Here is a 17443-nt window from a genome sequence, read left to right on the forward strand (position 1 = left end):
TGGGGATGATCCATCCTTTGGGAAGTGGAGGGTACCCAGAGAGGGCCAAAGACAGACTTGGCAGGAGCCATTCCTGAAGGTATCAAGGACTCTCGATGCACCCTGGTGGACAGGATGTGAGCACACACATGCACAAAGGGGTCTGTCACAGAGGGCCTCTGAGCTCCCTGTTGGCACAGGGTCCCTGTGGGATGTATGAGGCACTTGAGGCTAGAATGTGCCTGTGGGAAAGGACTTCTACGGCAAAAGGCTGAGGAGCACGCCCATTACTGAGGGACTCAACAGCCTCTGCTTGTTGCTGAAGAAACAGACAGCAAAGCCAGCTTGTATGAAACCCGATTATTCAAATTTATTAACATCAAGAGTTATGCAATGATGCTGTAGATTTTTTTTTTTTATTAACAAATAGAAAACAGACTGTATACAACAGTGACCCCTACAGCACTATGCATCCACAAGGTAAAAATGAATGTGTCCTCCAACATTACCAACCCTGGATTGCTGATTTCAACGTAGCTTGGATTCTTAACTCAGAATACATGTGATAATACAATTAGATACCCTTCCACCACCTTTATTCATAACTCAATGCACTCGAAAGAGGGCTGCTCGCTCCCTGTCTTTAGTGCAAGCATGATATAATAAGGAGTATTATTATATAGTACCATTAAATTAAGTCCAGTAGTCTTGCCACATTGGTTCTTAAGAACGTCCTGAAGTAGCGGAAAGTACAATATCCTAGTGACTTTTAACATTTGCAGGATAGCAGAAATTATAGATACACCCAACCTCTGAAGCCATGTGTACTCCCCTCCCCTTCCCTGCAGCACCTGCTTTCCAGAGAGAGCCAGCCTGGCTCTGCTCTGGGAGCAGCTGGGCTTGTGCTCCTTGCCTTTGTGAATGCTCCGATGTGCTTCACTGGTGAGAGTGACAGAATGGTGCTCGCACACACAGAACCATGAGATTAACAAAAGGGCCGTGTCTCGCTCTTTCCAGCCCCTCCCCGGGGAAGTGTGGGATTCCCTCCCTCCTGCCCCCTTCCCTGCGAGACACACAAGAGGCTCCGAAGCCTGGGGCCCAGGATTTCAGGTCTCTCACAAACAAGGCGACGACGACTCACGTCATATTGGGATCTGCCAATACACACAGTCACTGCATTGGTTTAACACGCATCGTAATAGGACTGAACGGTTGCCAGCTGACAAAGGGGACCGTTGTGATTCTCCGTTGACCCCACATGCCCTCCCAAACCCAAACTTACTCAGGAAATAATGGGGACGAGGGGGAAAGGCTGAAAAAATAATTGGTACCTTAGGTCCAGTTTAATGAAATTTCATATTCTACAGAGGATTAAAAAGCGGCCTATGGGGAGTGGAGCTGGGCAGGAACCACAAGCCAGCTGCTGCAAATTACCAAGGAAGCTGCACTAAAATGGGCAGAACCAGCAGTGACCGGGCTGAAATAAACACAGGGCAGTAAAAAATGTAAAAGCAAAAGGAAATAAAAAAAAAAACCCAACTCCCAAAGGTTTGGCAGGTCCAGTTCTGCCTGGGCAAAACAGTAAGACTTGCAAAACAAAAAAAAAAAAAAAACAGTAAAGAAAGAGATTATAAAAACTACTAGTAACTATTTTACATGTTTAAAAAAAAGATCCCATTCCACCCACCTATAGCCTCGCTGTGAAATGCAGTCGCGTGAGAGAGGGCGAGAGATGCACATGAGCAGAAATTCAGCCAGAGACTGGAAATGCTTTTGGAGTCAGATTCCCTCGTTTGGCGCTGGGGCGAAGTTCCTAAATGCCATGGTCAAAACTGGTTGGCGTGGAGGTTTGCTGTCTGGGCAGCACCTCCATCTGTACAGAAGGACTGAGGAATGGGTGGCTCTGGCTCAGAGGGACCCTTCTCCACTCCTGGACATCCCCACCGCGACTGGAGGAAAGCACTAGTTACGTTGCATAGTGGTCGAAGCTGCCGAGATACTCCAGTGCTGCTCTGTAGCACAGCTGGTACTGGTCCTGCAAGGCAGCAAGGGGGAAAGTGTGAGAAGTGGAGACCTATGTGGGCAGCAGGGTTTAACATTCAGAGACAGTGGATTGCCTGCCTCTTCCCACTGCCCTGAGGAGGAGGGGATGCTCACCTCTGTCTGCACCATGGCTGGCCGCTGTGTCCGCAAGGTTTTCACTGTCTGGAACATATCCACCACCCCCTCGTAGCGCATCCTCTCCAGCACGATGCTAAGCGTGATGAACACACCTGTGCGCCCAACCCCAGCACTGTATGGAGGGAACAAGAGGTGCTGTTAAAGGCTCACTAGCCTGATGCAAGTGGCTCCAGCTGATGGAGCACACATCCCTGCTCGGTGGGGCCAGGAATGGCCAGAGAGACATTGTCAGCCAGAGATGGTCCCTCAGCACCACAGGGCACACCAGTTCTGCCTTGCTTTTGGGCCAGGCTGCTGTGGCACTCTACCCTGCCCAAAGACTCTTCAAGGCACCACAAATCAGTACCACCAGGGAACTAGGTTAATCTAGTCATCTGGCAAAAAGGCTGCCAATGACATCCATGGATGTTGCTGTCTCCTCATCTCTGCGTGCCTCTTGCCAGTGTTATGCAGAAAGGACACCAAGTGCAGGGGAGTTGGCAGCTGCCCAGGTAAGTGACGTATGTGATGTCTTCATAGGCTGATGCAGGCAGAGATGGGTGCTGATAGGTTCCCACTCACCTGCAGTGAACTGTGATGGGCCCATCCTGCCCAAACTGCTCCTTGGTCTTGTGCACCTGGCCAATGAAGTCGATGAAGCCCTCTCCTGTCTTTGGCACTCCCTGCTCAGGCCAGTCTGTGAACTGGAACTGGCGGATGGTCCGTGACTGGCCGTCCTGCGAGGACAGGGAGGCATTGGACATGAAATGTGGATGAGGGAGTGATTTTTTTTCCCCTCAGAACTGGTGCTGCTGGCCCAGGCCAGCTGAGAGGGTAGAGGCCATGGAGAGTCCAAGCATATCTTTTGTTGAGTCCCGCCTCTGCTCTCCTGTGTTCACCCCAGGACAGCTAAGCTGACCAGGGCTTTGGGCATCTGCAGGGTCTGTTGGATCAGTGCCCTGGTCCTTCTTGGGGACTAGCTCCACCCCAGGACCACATTTACTGTCACACAGGGGTCCTGCTGCACAGAGATACTCCAAGTGCAGGGAAGCCTGTGTTAAACGCTTGCCCAAGTGCAACAGCACAGGCAAGACAGGGTCTGGTGCTGGTAGGGATGCCTCAGCTGCTCACGGGGCTGACACAGCTGGTGAGAAAAGAAGTTGTAGTGAGAGGAGCAGCAGGTGGGGGGCAGCAGCCCCTTCTGCCTGTAGCACAAGGCAGCACCTTGCTTTCTGGTTCGTCCAAGAGCTGTTGTGTGCTCCCTTCATTGCCCTGGGCAGAGCAGAGGCACAAGAGGCAGTGGAGCTGATGAGACAGCAGTTGCACTCACCCTGGCATCTGTCACCTTGAACTCCCGGAGGATGTACTGTGGCATGTTGTACTCTGCCATGGGGTCCACCACGAAGTACTGGTACCGGGCAGAGCGCTCTGCGGGCCAGTACTGATGGCACTTCTCCTGTGGATGAGGAGCACAGCGAGACATTAGCACTGACAAGTTGTTGCTCCTCCCTCCCACCCCCTGGGAGCATATGTGGTTGTGGGACTGCATTGAGGTAAGTCTCTGGGTTGTGCCCAGATATGGCAACCACGCAGCCTCCCTGCCCCCCAGCAGGATTCATACCCGGCCCATCTCACGCAGCTTTGTCAACATCACCACAATGGTGGAGTTGTGCTCCCAGAGCATCCGCCAGAAATCCTCTGTGGTCTCAGCCAGCGGTCCTTGTGTGGCAATGTAGGCCTTCTGCTGCCTGCAACAAACATAATGGTGCTCAGACCTGCTCTTGGGAAATGTGCAGCAGCTACTCCCAAGGACTGCTGGGCTGGAAGCAGGGGTCCTGTGGAGCAGGGAGTAGGGCTGCTAATGTAATGTCTTCTAAGTGCTCTCCACAGATGTAGTGCAGGATCCAGAAAGGCTGCTCATCTTTACAGGTGTAATAGTGTCCCCAGACCAGCCTTTTCTTGCTCATTCCCAGCACTGATGCCCTGACAGACTTCTCTGCACCCAGGCCTACATAAGCAGGCTGTGTACACCCCTCCAGGCCAGGAGGAGATGCTGTACTTGGGAATGGTCCTAGCAGCGCCCCTGAATTCCTGCACATATACTCTCCACAGCACTCACCACCTCTCCCACTGCATGAGAACACAGGCAGCAATGAAACAGGTCACTTGGATCACGCACACCAGCTAGTAAGTGGGACAGTAAGGAAATCATGAAGATTGTTCTGCCAACTCTTCTGAAGCTTCCAAATGTGGCCACGGTTGCACTGTGGACCAGAGCATTTCTCAACATGTCCTGTGTGAAAGCAGAGCTTGGTCTGCCTCAGCCTAGCTGCTACCCTGGAGCAAGCACCCTTGGTGTTTGGGCTCCGAGGAGGGCCAGCTCTGCAGCATGCTGGCTTTTTGGCCTGCTGGCCGCCTAGCCTGGCACAACATGCCACCTGCAAGAGATGGTCTGGTGCCGCACAGGCAACGACGCCAGGGTGTGGCTTCACCACAGCGGGGCGCTGGAGCCGGTGGGACTCGGCATGCATACTCCATCCTCCCCTCCTGCTGGTGCTAAACATTAATGGACGTGCAGCAGGACAGCTGCAATGTGCACGATGAAGGCAGGGGCTGCTTCGAGGTGCATTTATAAGACATCATTTTGACGCTGTCTCCCACGACGTTTTAGTGAGCAAGCTGAGGAAGTGTGGGATGGAAGAGCAGACAGTGAGGTGGGTTAGAAACTGGTTGCAAGATAGAGTTCAGAGAGTGGTGATCAATGGTGCCAGGTCCAGCTGGGGAGCTGGAACTAGTGGTGTATCCCAGGGATCAGTGCTGAGGCCAGTCCTGTTCAACATCTTCATCAATAACATTGATGAGGGCACAGTGTCTGTTCAGCAAGTCTGCTGACGACACCAAGCTGGGAGGCTTGGCTGATACAGCTGAAGGCTGTGTCGCCATCCAGAGAGACCTGGACAGAGTAGAGAGCTGGGCACAGAGGAACCAAATGAAGTTCAACAAGGACAACTGCAGAGTCCTGCATCTGAGGAGGAATAATAAACTCCACCAGTACAGGCTGGGAGGTGATCTGCTGGAAAGCAGCCCTGTGGCGAGGGACCTGGGGGTCCTGGTGGATAACATCCATGGGACAGCAATGTGCCCTTGTGGCCAAGAAGGCCAATGGGATCCTGGGGTGTATTAGGAAGAGTGTGTCCAGCAGATCAAGGGAGCTTCTCCTCCCCCTCTACTCTGTCCTGGTGAGACCTCATCTTGAGTACTGTGTTCAGTTTTGGGCTCCCCAGTCTAAGAGAGACAGAGATCTGCTGGAAAGGATCCAGCAAAGGGTGATGAGGATGATTAGGAGACAGGAGGGCATTGCTTATGAGAAGAGACTGAGGGACCTGGGGCTTTTTAGTCTGGAGAAGACTTAGAGGGGATTCGGTAAATGTTTATAAGTATCTGAAGGCTGGCCAGGAGCCAGGGGACAGGCTCTGCTCACTTGCTCCCTGGGATAAAACAAGGAGCAATGGGTATAAATTGCAGCAAAAGAGGTTCTGCCTCAACACAAGGGGTAACTTCTTTACTGTAAGGGTCACAGAGCACTGGCACAGGCTCCCCAGAGAGGTTGTGGGGTCTCCTTCTCTGGAGACTTTCAAGGCCTGTCTGGATGTGTTCCTCTGTGATCTGTGTTAGATAGTATTGTCCTGCTCTGGCAGGGGGGTTGGACTCAATGATCTCCTTGGGTCCCTTCCAACCCCTTACATCCTGTGATCCTGTAATCATAAAAAGCAGGGAGTAGGGGTGCAGAGTAAAAAAGAGCTAATGCAGCATTGGTGATGCTGGGCCAGTTGATCTCTTTGGATAATACCAAGAGGATTGCTCAGTTCAAAGGAGAGGATGGAAGGAGATAACAGCACTCTTTGGGGAAGGGGTAGGAAGCACATGAAATGGTGCCACCTGCTGTGCTGGCAGCCTTCCCTCCATAGCATCATCAAGGGGCAAAAGCAGCATTGCTCTCAGTTGGCTCTGGAGCCAGGACAGAGGGGCTGAAGCTTGTGCCAGAGGCTGGGCTGCTGGGCTCTGCAGGCAGATGGCCATGTTAATGACATGCTAGACAGCTCAGAGCCACACAGGCAGAACAGAGCAGAGATGCCCCCATGACAGCTTTGCTCCAGCTCCTTCCTCATTACTTTGTCCCACCCTGAGGAACCCACAGGTTCACTGTGATTTTGCAGCATTGGGGTGCTCCCAGGGTTTCTCCCTTTCTCCTTGCCCATTCTTGCTTCCATGTAGCCCTTTACCCCTAGGAACCTTGCCTGGGCTCAGCTAACACATCAGGGAGGGAGACGTAAAGCTGCTGGCCTGGCTGCACCAACATCTGTTCCCTCAGGCAGTGCCTCTTGTTCTGGAGGTCACCAGTCCATTAAACAGCATCTAGGCAGGGCCAAGCTGGGGAGCACTGCAGCACATCCATTATTGTATCCCCCACTCCTGTGCTGGGTGACCCTACTGTGATGGCACACAGAGATGACAGGAACAAGCCTTGTATGTGTGTTGTTGGGCAACTGGTCTGTTTCCCTGGTTCTCCTCTCCTGGAACTTAGTGTCCAAGACTGCAATGCCAGCAGTTAGATGCAAAAATCACAAGTATTATTGCCCCACTTGATCTCAGTTTGTGCTTTCTAAAGGTATCCCGTGGAGCAGAACCTGGTGATCGCCTCCCCAGTGTTCAGCACTAGCCCTGCTTGAGGATTCAGACTCCCTCCAAAATCATGACAACAGACAATGAGCATGGGGCTGCTGCCTGGAGCACCCACACAATGCAAGCACACTTCTACTTCTTGTTCCTACAGTTAGAGAGGGGCTCAAGTTTGTGTTAGATATTGCAAATATAAAACACATGCCATGGGATGCCTACCAGAAGATCCTACAAACCTCCACAGGAGGCAGGACAGTCTTCACCCTAGCCATATCAGCATCTGCCTACAGCAATACAAGCCAGCCTGTCAGCACTCACTTGCTAGCAGTCTTCACATACTGTAACTATACAGACTAAAACATGAGAGAAGATGGAAATAGATAAAATGCAACATAAGGATCCTCAGACCACCTCTGGGCAGCCAAGGCCAGTCCTTGGGAAAGAGGAGAGGGCAGTTGTGTGCAGGTTATCAATCAGGCATGACAGGTTGGCCCAGGCACCTAAGGCAGCCCTTACCTGTAGCCATCTATGAAGCTTGCATTGATGTAATCAGAGCCCTCAACACCCCGGATGGGCTGCAGACAGACTCTCGTCAGCTCATATGGCATGATGTTCACCAGGCGGTTCTTGAACTTGTTGCATGGGAGGTTGGCACTGATGAAACGTGAGGTATGTGCTTTAGAGTTGGCCAGCAGCTGAAAGAGGAGGAGACATGTCAGACCTCTGCTGGGGATGCAGCAGTTTGGGGGCAAAATCAGGACCCTGGCAGGCAGGAGTCTGTCCAGGTATGCAGTGACACTTCCTCCTTTGACAGGACAGCTGCTGGGGACAAGGCCTTTCTGGGCCAGACAAAAGGCTCTACCACCACATTACAAAGTGGCTACAACCAGCTGCTTTACTTGGAATCATAGAATCAGTCAGGGTTGGAAGGGGGCACAAGGATCATCTAGTTCCAACCCTCCTGCCATAGGCAGGGACACCCCAGCCTAGATCAGGCTGTCCAGAGCCTCATCCAGTCTGGCCTGAAACACCTCCAGGGATGGGTTACTTCACAGTAACCAGCCTGGTTTTCACTGCTGCATTGGCCCCTCCGCTGTGGCACTTCACGCTCAGACAAGCCTCGGCCCTGCTGCTGGCTTTTGCTGCATGGCTCTAAGCAGCAGCAGGAAGAAGAGCCTGCATGGACACACTGGTGCAGCCCCAAAGCCACACAGAGTGGAGACCTGCAGCAGCTGTCTGACCCACAAAGGGCCAGGACACGAAGCTGTTGTACCTCACTTAAACAGGGACAGACACTTGGTGGTGGCCATCTTCCAGCAACATCTTTCTATTTCTCACTCCAGAAGAATCCAAGAAAAATAGGAGAACTGTGACAATTTTAAGTAAAGAAGACCTATTTTGTGTTATTGTAAGACATTTTATGGTTCTCTTTAAACCTTGTGAACTGGAGTCATAGTAAATGCATTATTTAGATCTGCTGGCATGCATATGCAAACAGAACTCCTTTTCTTCCCTGTCCACACTTTCTTTTCTTTCTTCCTACTTTTTTTTTCCTTCCCAAAACACTACAGCATCTGCAGAGCCACTCCTCTCTCTGTGTGTGGCTGCTGGTCCTTGGCAGGCTCCTTGGACAGGGCTTCTCTCTGGGGAGTGATGCAGCCATGTGAGGCCCTCCCACATCCTGCTCTCCAGGGTTTCCTATGTTGTGGATACTGCCAAGGCACAGAGAGAGACCATTTTTATTACTGTTATTAAGAGATTCTTGGAGAAATAGCAAATTTTGGTTGTTTTTTACAATGGTGTTGCTGGACTTGAGCCTAATTCTGTTTTTTTTTTCAGGGGTTTCTCAAGGCAGGTGTCACCATGAGATACGAATGTAACACATTCTACTGTCTCAAGCCCAGGATGCCAGTAGTTCTGCTTATGATAGGACAGAGCTGCCCAGCTCTTCACAGTCCACACAGAAAGTCAGCATTTTGCCTCTCCTGCTCCTTTGTCACTTGGGAGGGAATCCCCAGGGTGAAGCTGTGTCGTTACAGTTCATTTCACAGCCTTCATGGTCTGCTGCCTCTCTGCATGAGCTATATTCCCTTGCATGAGTTTACAGGCCTAATGCACCTTATCTGAGAATATGGGTGCTTACCAGAGCTCAGTTCCATCTCCAAGGCTGTAATAAATGTCTGCAATTGGCATTCACAGATAGAGACAGCAACATGGGGGTTGGCTTCTTGAAAACAGTGTGCCTTAGAACTCTGCCTTCACCAATTCTAGCACTGAGGCTTGGTGTCAAGACAGTTAAAAGATAACAGAGATAAACACTGAAGAAATGAGACTAGAAATGTCTCACATATTGAAATTGGAGCAGTTTCCAGACAAGTTGTTCACAGTGACATCAATTATCACTAACATGATCTGCATCTGATTTCAGATGCAGCTCCTGCCGCAGAGTGAACCCGGAGCAGAACACACTGCTGAGATCTGCGCATCCATCTGCCTTTTATATCGTCCCCAGAAGCTGCCAATCCAGGGGGGACCACGGCTGACAGGAGCTTTAAAATTCAGCTGTTTTTGAAATCACTGCCTACCTGGTTTAGAAACACACAAAAGAATAACTGCCTGTAATGATCCACGGCTTTCCTCTCCAGCCCCTGGACAAGTGGCTGTGTGGGAACAGACAGGGCGCTGGTGAGAGGAGGTGGGTGCTGGGGCTCTGCCACCAACCTTGAATTCCAGCTCCATTGCGGTAACGCTCTCTCCTGGCGGCACCTGGGTCAGCTTCTGAATGTGAGCAAAGAGGTTGCGTGCAGGCACCTCGGTGTTGCCACAGGTGGCTGCCTCGAGCAAGGCCTCGTGGATGAAGATGTACTGGTCCTCTGTCTGCACCATGTAGTTGCGCTGAGAGCGCATGCACGTCACGTGGCCGTAGATGTCCACGGTCTTCTCGTGCTTCATCCGCTCCAGCATGGCGTCGATGACAATGAAGCAACCAGTTCGGCCCACGCCAGCACTGTGGGAATAAGGCACACAGCCTGAGGTGACACCGCCTCCTACAGATGCCATGCAAGCTCTGCACTTAAAACAGCACCCAGATCTAGAGCACACAAAAAGTGCAGTAAAGGCTTCTCCCTACATTGAGAGCTAACCAGCTAACCCTCACATGAGATGTGACAGGAGGAGTGGGAGGCACCAGAGAATGAGAGAGGCTACTCGGCTGTTGTGCTGTGCCCCTGTCACCGATCGAGTGGAAAGGACGTGGTGGCTCTCTGCTGGCCCCTGCTGTAGTTGGCAGCACCTCCACGAGGTGTATAGAAATGTGTTTAACAGGCAGTGACAGTGTACAGGTGCGTGAAGTTAGAATACATGAACTCCAAGCTAGCCCTTGGCACCAGTGAAGGCCATAATTTCAAGCCTACTTGTTCCCTAACCCGGGTCACTCTTTGTTGACTCACAAAACAAGGACAGCCAGCCCAAGAGGGGGAAGCAGAAAAATAAGGTCATGCAAGTCTATGTTGAGCCCTTTGCTCAAGCACCTGATGCCTTTCCACCTCTGTTGGGAGGGCAGAGTGACCCCCAAACTACTCACCCTGACAGCACCCTGAAAACAACAGACATGCTGTTGTGACATGTAAACACAGGCATAGAGAAGGAGCTAGACATTTCCTCATTTATAGTGCAAGTCAGATCCTTAACAGAGCTTTAATACAGCTTGTTTGTGTGTTAATTATACCCCACTCCCATCTGAAACAGAGCATGAAAGAGGAGCATTAAACACTGCTGGCAAGGCGTATGCTGGAACAGCAATGATGGAGTGGTTTGTTCAGTAATAGTCCCCACTCAGCTGGTACAGATAAATCCTGTCTGGGTAAGATGCTGAGCCTTAGCAGAGTAATATTTTGTTTAAAGAGAAGCCTTCCTACCCTGCAAAAGAGTGCTACTGTAACTATGATATATGAATGTTTGTAGAGGTTACTACTTATGTGTCTGCCAATGATGTGCCTCTCGAAGTGCCACCTCTTTATACTGGGCACAGATGAGTTCATTTTTAAATCTTTGCAGTTTTGCAGAAGAAAGTATCTTCTGAGGCTCTCCATGCAGCAGTGCTGTTTAACCTGGCAGAGTGGTAGCCATACAAATGTCACTGCTGCACTGCCACTGCTGGTTGCTGTCCTTGTTCCCAGCCTAAGCATGCAGTGCAGGTTATGCAATAGTGAAACCTTCCCTGCAGGAACAGCAGACTCCAGGTTAAAGGAGTCTGAACAGGTTAAAGGTCCTGCAGCCAGAAGGCACGCGTCCTGGTGCAGCTTTGCCAACACAGTCCTACCTGCAATGGACAACCATGGGCCCAGCATCTGGTGGGTTACAGGCCTTGACCCGTCGCAGGAAAGCTAGGATCGGAGTGGGGTATTCTGGTACCCCATGATCAGGCCAAGCCATGAACTGGAACTGCCGCAGCTCTCGCTTCTCACTGGAGCCATTCTGTTGAAGGCAGAAAGTCTCATCTTAGGACCCAGGATGGGAACCCACTGATGGTACCCAGCTGGCTGCATAATGACAAGTACGTAATGCCGTGCGTGATCATCCATGTTTTGGGGCTTTGCCGTTGAAAATCTGGAGGCAAAATACAGGCTTCTCTCCACAGAGATGTTCTGCGAAAAACCAGCTGATACAGAGAGCAGGGCAGGCTGAAGGGAAGGTCAAAGACTCCTTTCTGCACAGCATGGGGTCACTACCTGCGTAGTTGCTGCACATTCAGGGAAAAATGGGTACTGGCATGGAAGGCCACAGCAGCCAGCTGCTTCCCTGCACCTCCGCACCCCTGGTCTCTCTGGGATGGATGATCAGCCTGTGTTTGCAGAGACTGCCTCAGCTCCTGCCTCACTGTGACTGAGTGATCTATGCAGCAATGTGGTGGGACTGGCTGGGTGACTGCTGCAGGGCAAGATGCCTTCCTGGGGTGTGTGTCCCCACGGCACACTGCTGTGCACTCTCCGTGGTGTGGCCCGGACTCAGTCACGCACCGGCAGCCTGCTGCAAAGCCCGCTTGTACTGCAGTGACGTGCTGCTGCTAGCACTGCCCCCAGGGATCTCCAAACGCTAATGAGGTAGGCAGCATGCAGGATGGAAGTGCAGGCACATTCATCAACACACCCCCTCCATTTGGATTATTTAGTGACAGGAGTGCTAAAAACTCACTGCTTCCCATGTCTTCTCTCTAATGGGAGGGTAGCTGTTACATGTGCACTCACCAGAGGCAAACATGTTCCCCCTTCTGGGGCCCATTACAAAGTCTGAATGTGTGGACATTCAAATGCATCAGGTATCCTGACCAAAATCAGTGGTGGGCAGATGCACAGCCTGCAGCTGATCTCCCACTGCAGTCCACCTGTGAGTAGTGGCCTCTGTGTGGATTATTCCTGCGCTCAACCAAGCCAGGCAGTCAGCAGCTTCTGCCTGTGGGCTGTGCAGCACCTGCAGCATGGAGGAGCAGCTCTGCATTACCTGGAGCAGGACCAGCTCAGTCAGCACCATACCTTGTACAGGGCAAAGGTGCGGACAGTGTAGGTTGCCAGCTCAACTGTATCCAGTAGGGTCACCTGGATCATCCCATAGGTTTCTGTACCTCGGCTTGGCCAGTACTGGTCACACTTTACCTGCAGGGAGGAGAAAAGAAAAGGTCAGTGCCTGGCTGCTGGCTGAAGCATTTGGAGTAAGGGCTCTGCCATTCAAAGGGTCACTGTGAAGGGTCGGGGGAGGGCACAAACATGCAGATTTCCTTCTCCCAGAATGTCCCAATCCCCAGCAGCACACCCTGGGCTCCTTTGAGCAAGACTTTCCTGGAGCCACTGGTGGGAAGCAGCAAAGGCCTACCAGACCACCAGACACAGCATCAAGAGCTGCACCAGGTATGCAGATAGTGTGCAGCAATTGCTAGCAGTGATTTGTGCCTGCTGTGATTTTTCTTCTCTGCCTCTCATTTGCAAAGGTGGGGATCTTGGGGCCAGGCCTATGCCAGATCTGCCTGGGTGGAGAAAAACTTGGCAGCTAAGGCCAAGGGTGGTGCAGCAATGTAGGGGAAATGGTGGTTTCTCTAGGGAAACTTCTGCTTGAAGCTCAGCAGGCAAGGAGATGCAGTCTACATCCCCATCAGCTCCCTGCTATGCCTGCCCAAAGTCCTCGACCCTCAGCACTGAGCTGAGACAGAACACAGCTCTGAGCCCAGCCCAGCACACGACAATACAAGCGCTACCTTTTACATTGTCCCCAGGGTGCTAATGTCAGTGTGGCCTCCAGGCAGAAAACCACTCCACTGAAAAATGGGAACAGTATGAGCCAGGCCTCCAGGCTGACCCTGCCACCCTTTCAGTTCTGCCAAAAGCTCAAGTGCATTGAGATTCCCTAGAAATCTACACCTTCCAAGAGTTTTAAAACCTGCTCCACAGCAAGGCACAGAATCCAGCCCAGACAGACACAATTTACTCTCCCTCAGTGATAAGACATAGACTGTGGCCAAATCATCCCATCAGTCTTTTCCTGCAGGTAGCACTGTCCCATCACAAAACTGCTGCTGCTCCCTGGAGATGCTCTGCCCTGCTGCATACCTTATCTCCCACTCCCAACTCCAGTGCAGCCAGAGCACTTTGAGCTACTGGTCACAACTCCTGCTACAGGTCACTTGGCAGAGCCCTAACACATCTCCAGGGGCCCACATCTCTGCCCCCTTCATCTCCCTGTGCATCACTCCCTGCTCACCTGCTAATGTTCTCCTCCTCACAGCTCAGTGTTTGCAAACTACTCCTCCAGTTTTGTTCTCTTCAGCCCCAAGCTCCCTATTTAATTTGGCACTCTGAGCAGTCCTATTTAATCTAACACCTGGCACCTGTCTTCCCCTCCCCAGGGAACTGCAGTGCCTAGCTGACAGGGGGAAGACTTCATTCCCACCCATGTGCACCACGCTGAAAATGGTTTCCCACCCTAGGAGAAAGAATTGAATGGAAGATCATCTGTGCTTGTTAAGGAATAGTAAACTTAATTATTAGCCAGGCGTGTTTACAGCAGAACGTGTGGGAAGAGGAACAACAGGCTTAATTAGAAATCAGTGAAGGCACTTCAAGCAGGGTGGGACTTGTGAGAGCTGGAGTCCTCATTCTGCACTCTGGCTGTTGGGGTGTAGCAACTTGAGGTCAGAGGGGATACATCTGTCCCTGATATTTTGGAGCCTGCTTTCCATAAGTTCTGCCTTGGCAGAAGTGTCTGGAGCAAGGCTGCCTGGTGGGGCACTGAAGGTGCCTGTATGCCCAGAGCAGCTCCGCTGCCTTGGGTCCAGGGTCTCTGGCTGTTGAGGTTGCTATTCTGCCTTGGATCTGTGCTCCCACTTGCCCTGCACAAACCTCAGAAGATTTCTTTTCCCAGCTTGGCACAGAGCAGGCTGTTATTCTACAAAGACTAGATGCACAGCAAGCATCTTGGAGGTCACAAACTTAATTTCAAAGCTAGACGGGTCCTGTCCTCACAAGCAACCAGCAGTTCCATCTCCGGCCACCTGAGTTTTCTTTGCCTAGCTTGAGGATATGAACCCTGTCTAAAGAGGTGAGGGGCAAAGTGACATGCTGCAAATGCTGGGGACAGCCACTTTATGTATCACCCTCAGCGTAGTTTGCAGGGGACGTTGCAGGGGAGCAGCACAAGCATGTCCCCATGCCTGAGCCCACATCCTGGAGAGACAGTCCCCTCCTGCCACCCACACGCTAAAGGGCCATGTATGCTTGGGCACAAAACAAACTTCAGAGGAGTTCCTTGTGCAGGATAATAGCAGCGCCTGGGCTGGTAATTGAAAATTATTTATTCATGGTCAGATAAGAGTCACTCACATTTTCTGCCAAATTTACCCATAATGTTTATGCCCCATTTTCAAGCTCTGTAAATTTTATGCTGAAGCTGATGCACTGTGGCACTAAAGCAGATAAGAGATGTTTTCTTCTGGCAGTGCTTGCTTCTCATTAACTTAAGGAGAACAGTAACGTCCCAAACAGGCATTTATTGCAGCTTTGCTGAGTGGTTCCTGTCCCTCCTCTTTGACACCTTCTGCCCAAGAGCAGCCAGGCACCCGTTCTCAGCTGTGCTCTGCTCTTGGCCCCACTTGCAAGCTCCAGATGGCACTGCTGCCAGTGAGAGGTCTGGAGCAGGATGTGGCTGCCAGGCACCTCTTCCCCAAAGCCTGTGCGTGGCAGCCTTTGTATCCCTGCCTGGGGACTTGAAGTGCCAGGGGAAATCACACCCCAGGGGTGCCTGCTTGGTGCTCTGGGCTGGGACAGAACAAGCCGTGGTGCTGCTCTGGGAGACCTCACTCTGACAGACACTTGGGGACAGCCCAGGGTAGGAGAAATCCTGCTTTAATACCTCTCTTGTGCAACACACCCCAGCTGGGACATGCCACGCTTGCAGCTTTGGGAAAGCTAATCTGCAATGTGTGTTTCTGAACTGCCACCAAATGATTCTGAAACTGATTGTAAAGCTTTGAAGGCAGCTAAATTGCACAATCCAGCCATTTCTATCCTTTATGTGCCTCTTGCTTTGTGAAAACATGAAAAAGGGAGGATGATTTGGACCATCAAGCCAGCTGAAATTGCAGACCATAAAAGCTGATGCTCTTTAAAGATTTTTTTTTTCCCCCTGCAGCTCAGCAGCCCTTTAAAGCAGTGTCACCCCTACAGGGCTGCAAAGCTGCTGCTGGTCCTGGTCAGCTTATCTACACACAACATTGCCAAAGAGGCCCTGGGGAGCTTGCTTGGGAAGGTGGCAGAGCCTGCTCTGCGCTGGGCAAGTTGCCATGAGGCCCTGCTGCCCACCCCAGGCTTCACAGCTGGAGAGACAGTTTTGTGCCTGATCTGAAGCCTCTGAGCAAGAGGACTTTTAAGCAATGTCACCCGTGGGTAACACTGTGACACCGTCTGACTGCCTGGGGCAGTGCTGTCCCACTGCAGTGTGAACATCAGCAGTTGGCAATGCTGCAGGGACCCAGGAAGTTGCATCAGATGAGGTCTGAAGACTCTTGAGTGACCTGTAAAACAGTGATGTGCTGAAAGCAGGGAGCAGTGAACAGGATCTTAGTCCCAGAAAGCTGTGCTCCTGAGCAAGCTCTAGCCATCATCAAAGGGGCATGAGAAAAAGCAGAGCAGGTAAAGTGGCTGAAAGCTGTGGTGTTGTTCATGAGAACTGGGGAAAATATAGTGGGCCCGACCCAGCTGCTCCCACCACAGTGAGCTCAAGCACACACCAACAGGCCAGAATGTGAGGAGGTGACCACAGCCACAGAGTGGACCAGTAGCCAAGATCTGTGGAGCTGGTGGCTATTTATTGAGGAGTTCATGCATGGCACAATTCCACTTTCCCACAGCCTAGCCCTCTGAAGCCTACTGCTTTCTCCCTATTTAAATGGGTGCTTTTCTCCCAGTTGCCTTTCTCATCTGCTTCGAGGGTACAGCACTTCGTTATTTTCCACTCTCAGCCTTCTCAGACGATTCAAGGTATAATAAAAACTTCTCATTGCTTATCAACATCTTACACAGATGTGAAGAGCATTTAAACATCCCCTTAGGTACTCCTATTGGGCTCCCACAAAAGCCATCCTGTCTTGGGAGATGCTGGAGGCGAAGACAACACGAAAACCCAAACCCCAACCAATCAAAATCCCAAACCAAATAAAATATCCCCAAACTAAAAAAAAAAAAACAAACAACCCCCAAACAACACACCCCCCCCCACCCCCCAAAACAACAATAACAAAACCAAACCAACATAAAAAACACCAAGAGAGAAAAAAAACCTCCTTCAACTCCACATCTCAGATCCCCACTAGGGCCTTCCTGTGAGTGGGTACCTTGTGATACCTACAGGGCTCAGCAAATTCATCCAGGAAAGCCCTTGCTGTGCAGGGCTGGCTTGACAGAGGAATGGATGGGCTTGGCTACTGCCTTCCTTGGCAACCTGCCTCTCCACAGCGTCTGAGAAAACTGCCCATTTCACGTTAGTGCTGAGGATGTGCCACAGCACCAGCAGGGCACAGGCAGGAGGTGTCAGGGAGCAAATGTTGGGCTCTGGGTCCAGATGTGTCAGCCTAGAGCGCCTTGGTTCTGCAGGGGCCCAGACAAGTGCCTGCAGCTTTTGTGAGGGCTTTGGTCACTCCCTGCCCATGGCAGGACTCACAGTGCTTGTTCTGTCACCAGAAGCCTGACCACACACATCGTGTTTGGGATGGAAACCAATACTGCAGGGTGACATGACACCCGCGTGCTAGGGGAAGATAATGCGTGGCTCAGCAGCAGAGGTGTCCCAGGCAAAGGCAAGTGCCTGTGGGGTTAAAGGAAATCTGTTATCTTAGAGGAACATGCACCTTGGAGTGCCTTCCCATAACTAAGCAGTCCAGAAGTGAGTCAAGACTCTGTGCATGGATTTACTTGGCAACCTAAAAGAGCTTTCCCCCATACTTCAAATGTTCCCTCCATCAATAAAATGTGAAGGCACAAAAAAGTACACACATAACCTCCAGCCACATAGTAATGGACCAGCAGCTTCTGATCTTGCTTAGCCCAATGTGCCAAGCTCTGAACTGCAGAATGGGTCAGGT

The 17443-nt window shown here is 51.4% G+C and overlaps 1 protein-coding gene across 18 annotated transcripts in view; it reads right to left on the minus strand.

Moving 5' to 3' along the window:
• Positions 1-324: 324 nt before the first annotated feature.
• PTPRF (protein tyrosine phosphatase receptor type F) overlaps positions 325-17443 on the minus strand; it is a 401799-nt gene continuing 384680 nt past the window's right edge. For all 18 annotated transcript variants that reach the window (XM_064147770.1, XM_064147753.1, XM_064147762.1 and 15 more), the window contains 9 exons: positions 12351-12470; positions 11141-11295; positions 9541-9826; positions 7336-7514; positions 3761-3887; positions 3470-3595; positions 2722-2876; positions 2137-2272; positions 325-2014 (listed from right to left, as the gene is read on the minus strand). In XM_064147770.1, the coding sequence (XP_064003840.1) occupies positions 1946-2014; positions 2137-2272; positions 2722-2876; positions 3470-3595; positions 3761-3887; positions 7336-7514; positions 9541-9826; positions 11141-11295; positions 12351-12470 (1353 nt within the window). In that variant the 3' untranslated portion in view covers positions 325-1945. The remainder of the gene's footprint in view (positions 2015-2136; positions 2273-2721; positions 2877-3469; positions 3596-3760; positions 3888-7335; positions 7515-9540; positions 9827-11140; positions 11296-12350; positions 12471-17443) is intronic.

The sequence above is a fragment of the Pogoniulus pusillus genome, chromosome 8 (genome assembly GCF_015220805.1).
Source record: "Pogoniulus pusillus isolate bPogPus1 chromosome 8, bPogPus1.pri, whole genome shotgun sequence".
In the NCBI taxonomy this organism is placed as follows: Eukaryota; Metazoa; Chordata; class Aves; order Piciformes; family Lybiidae; genus Pogoniulus; species Pogoniulus pusillus.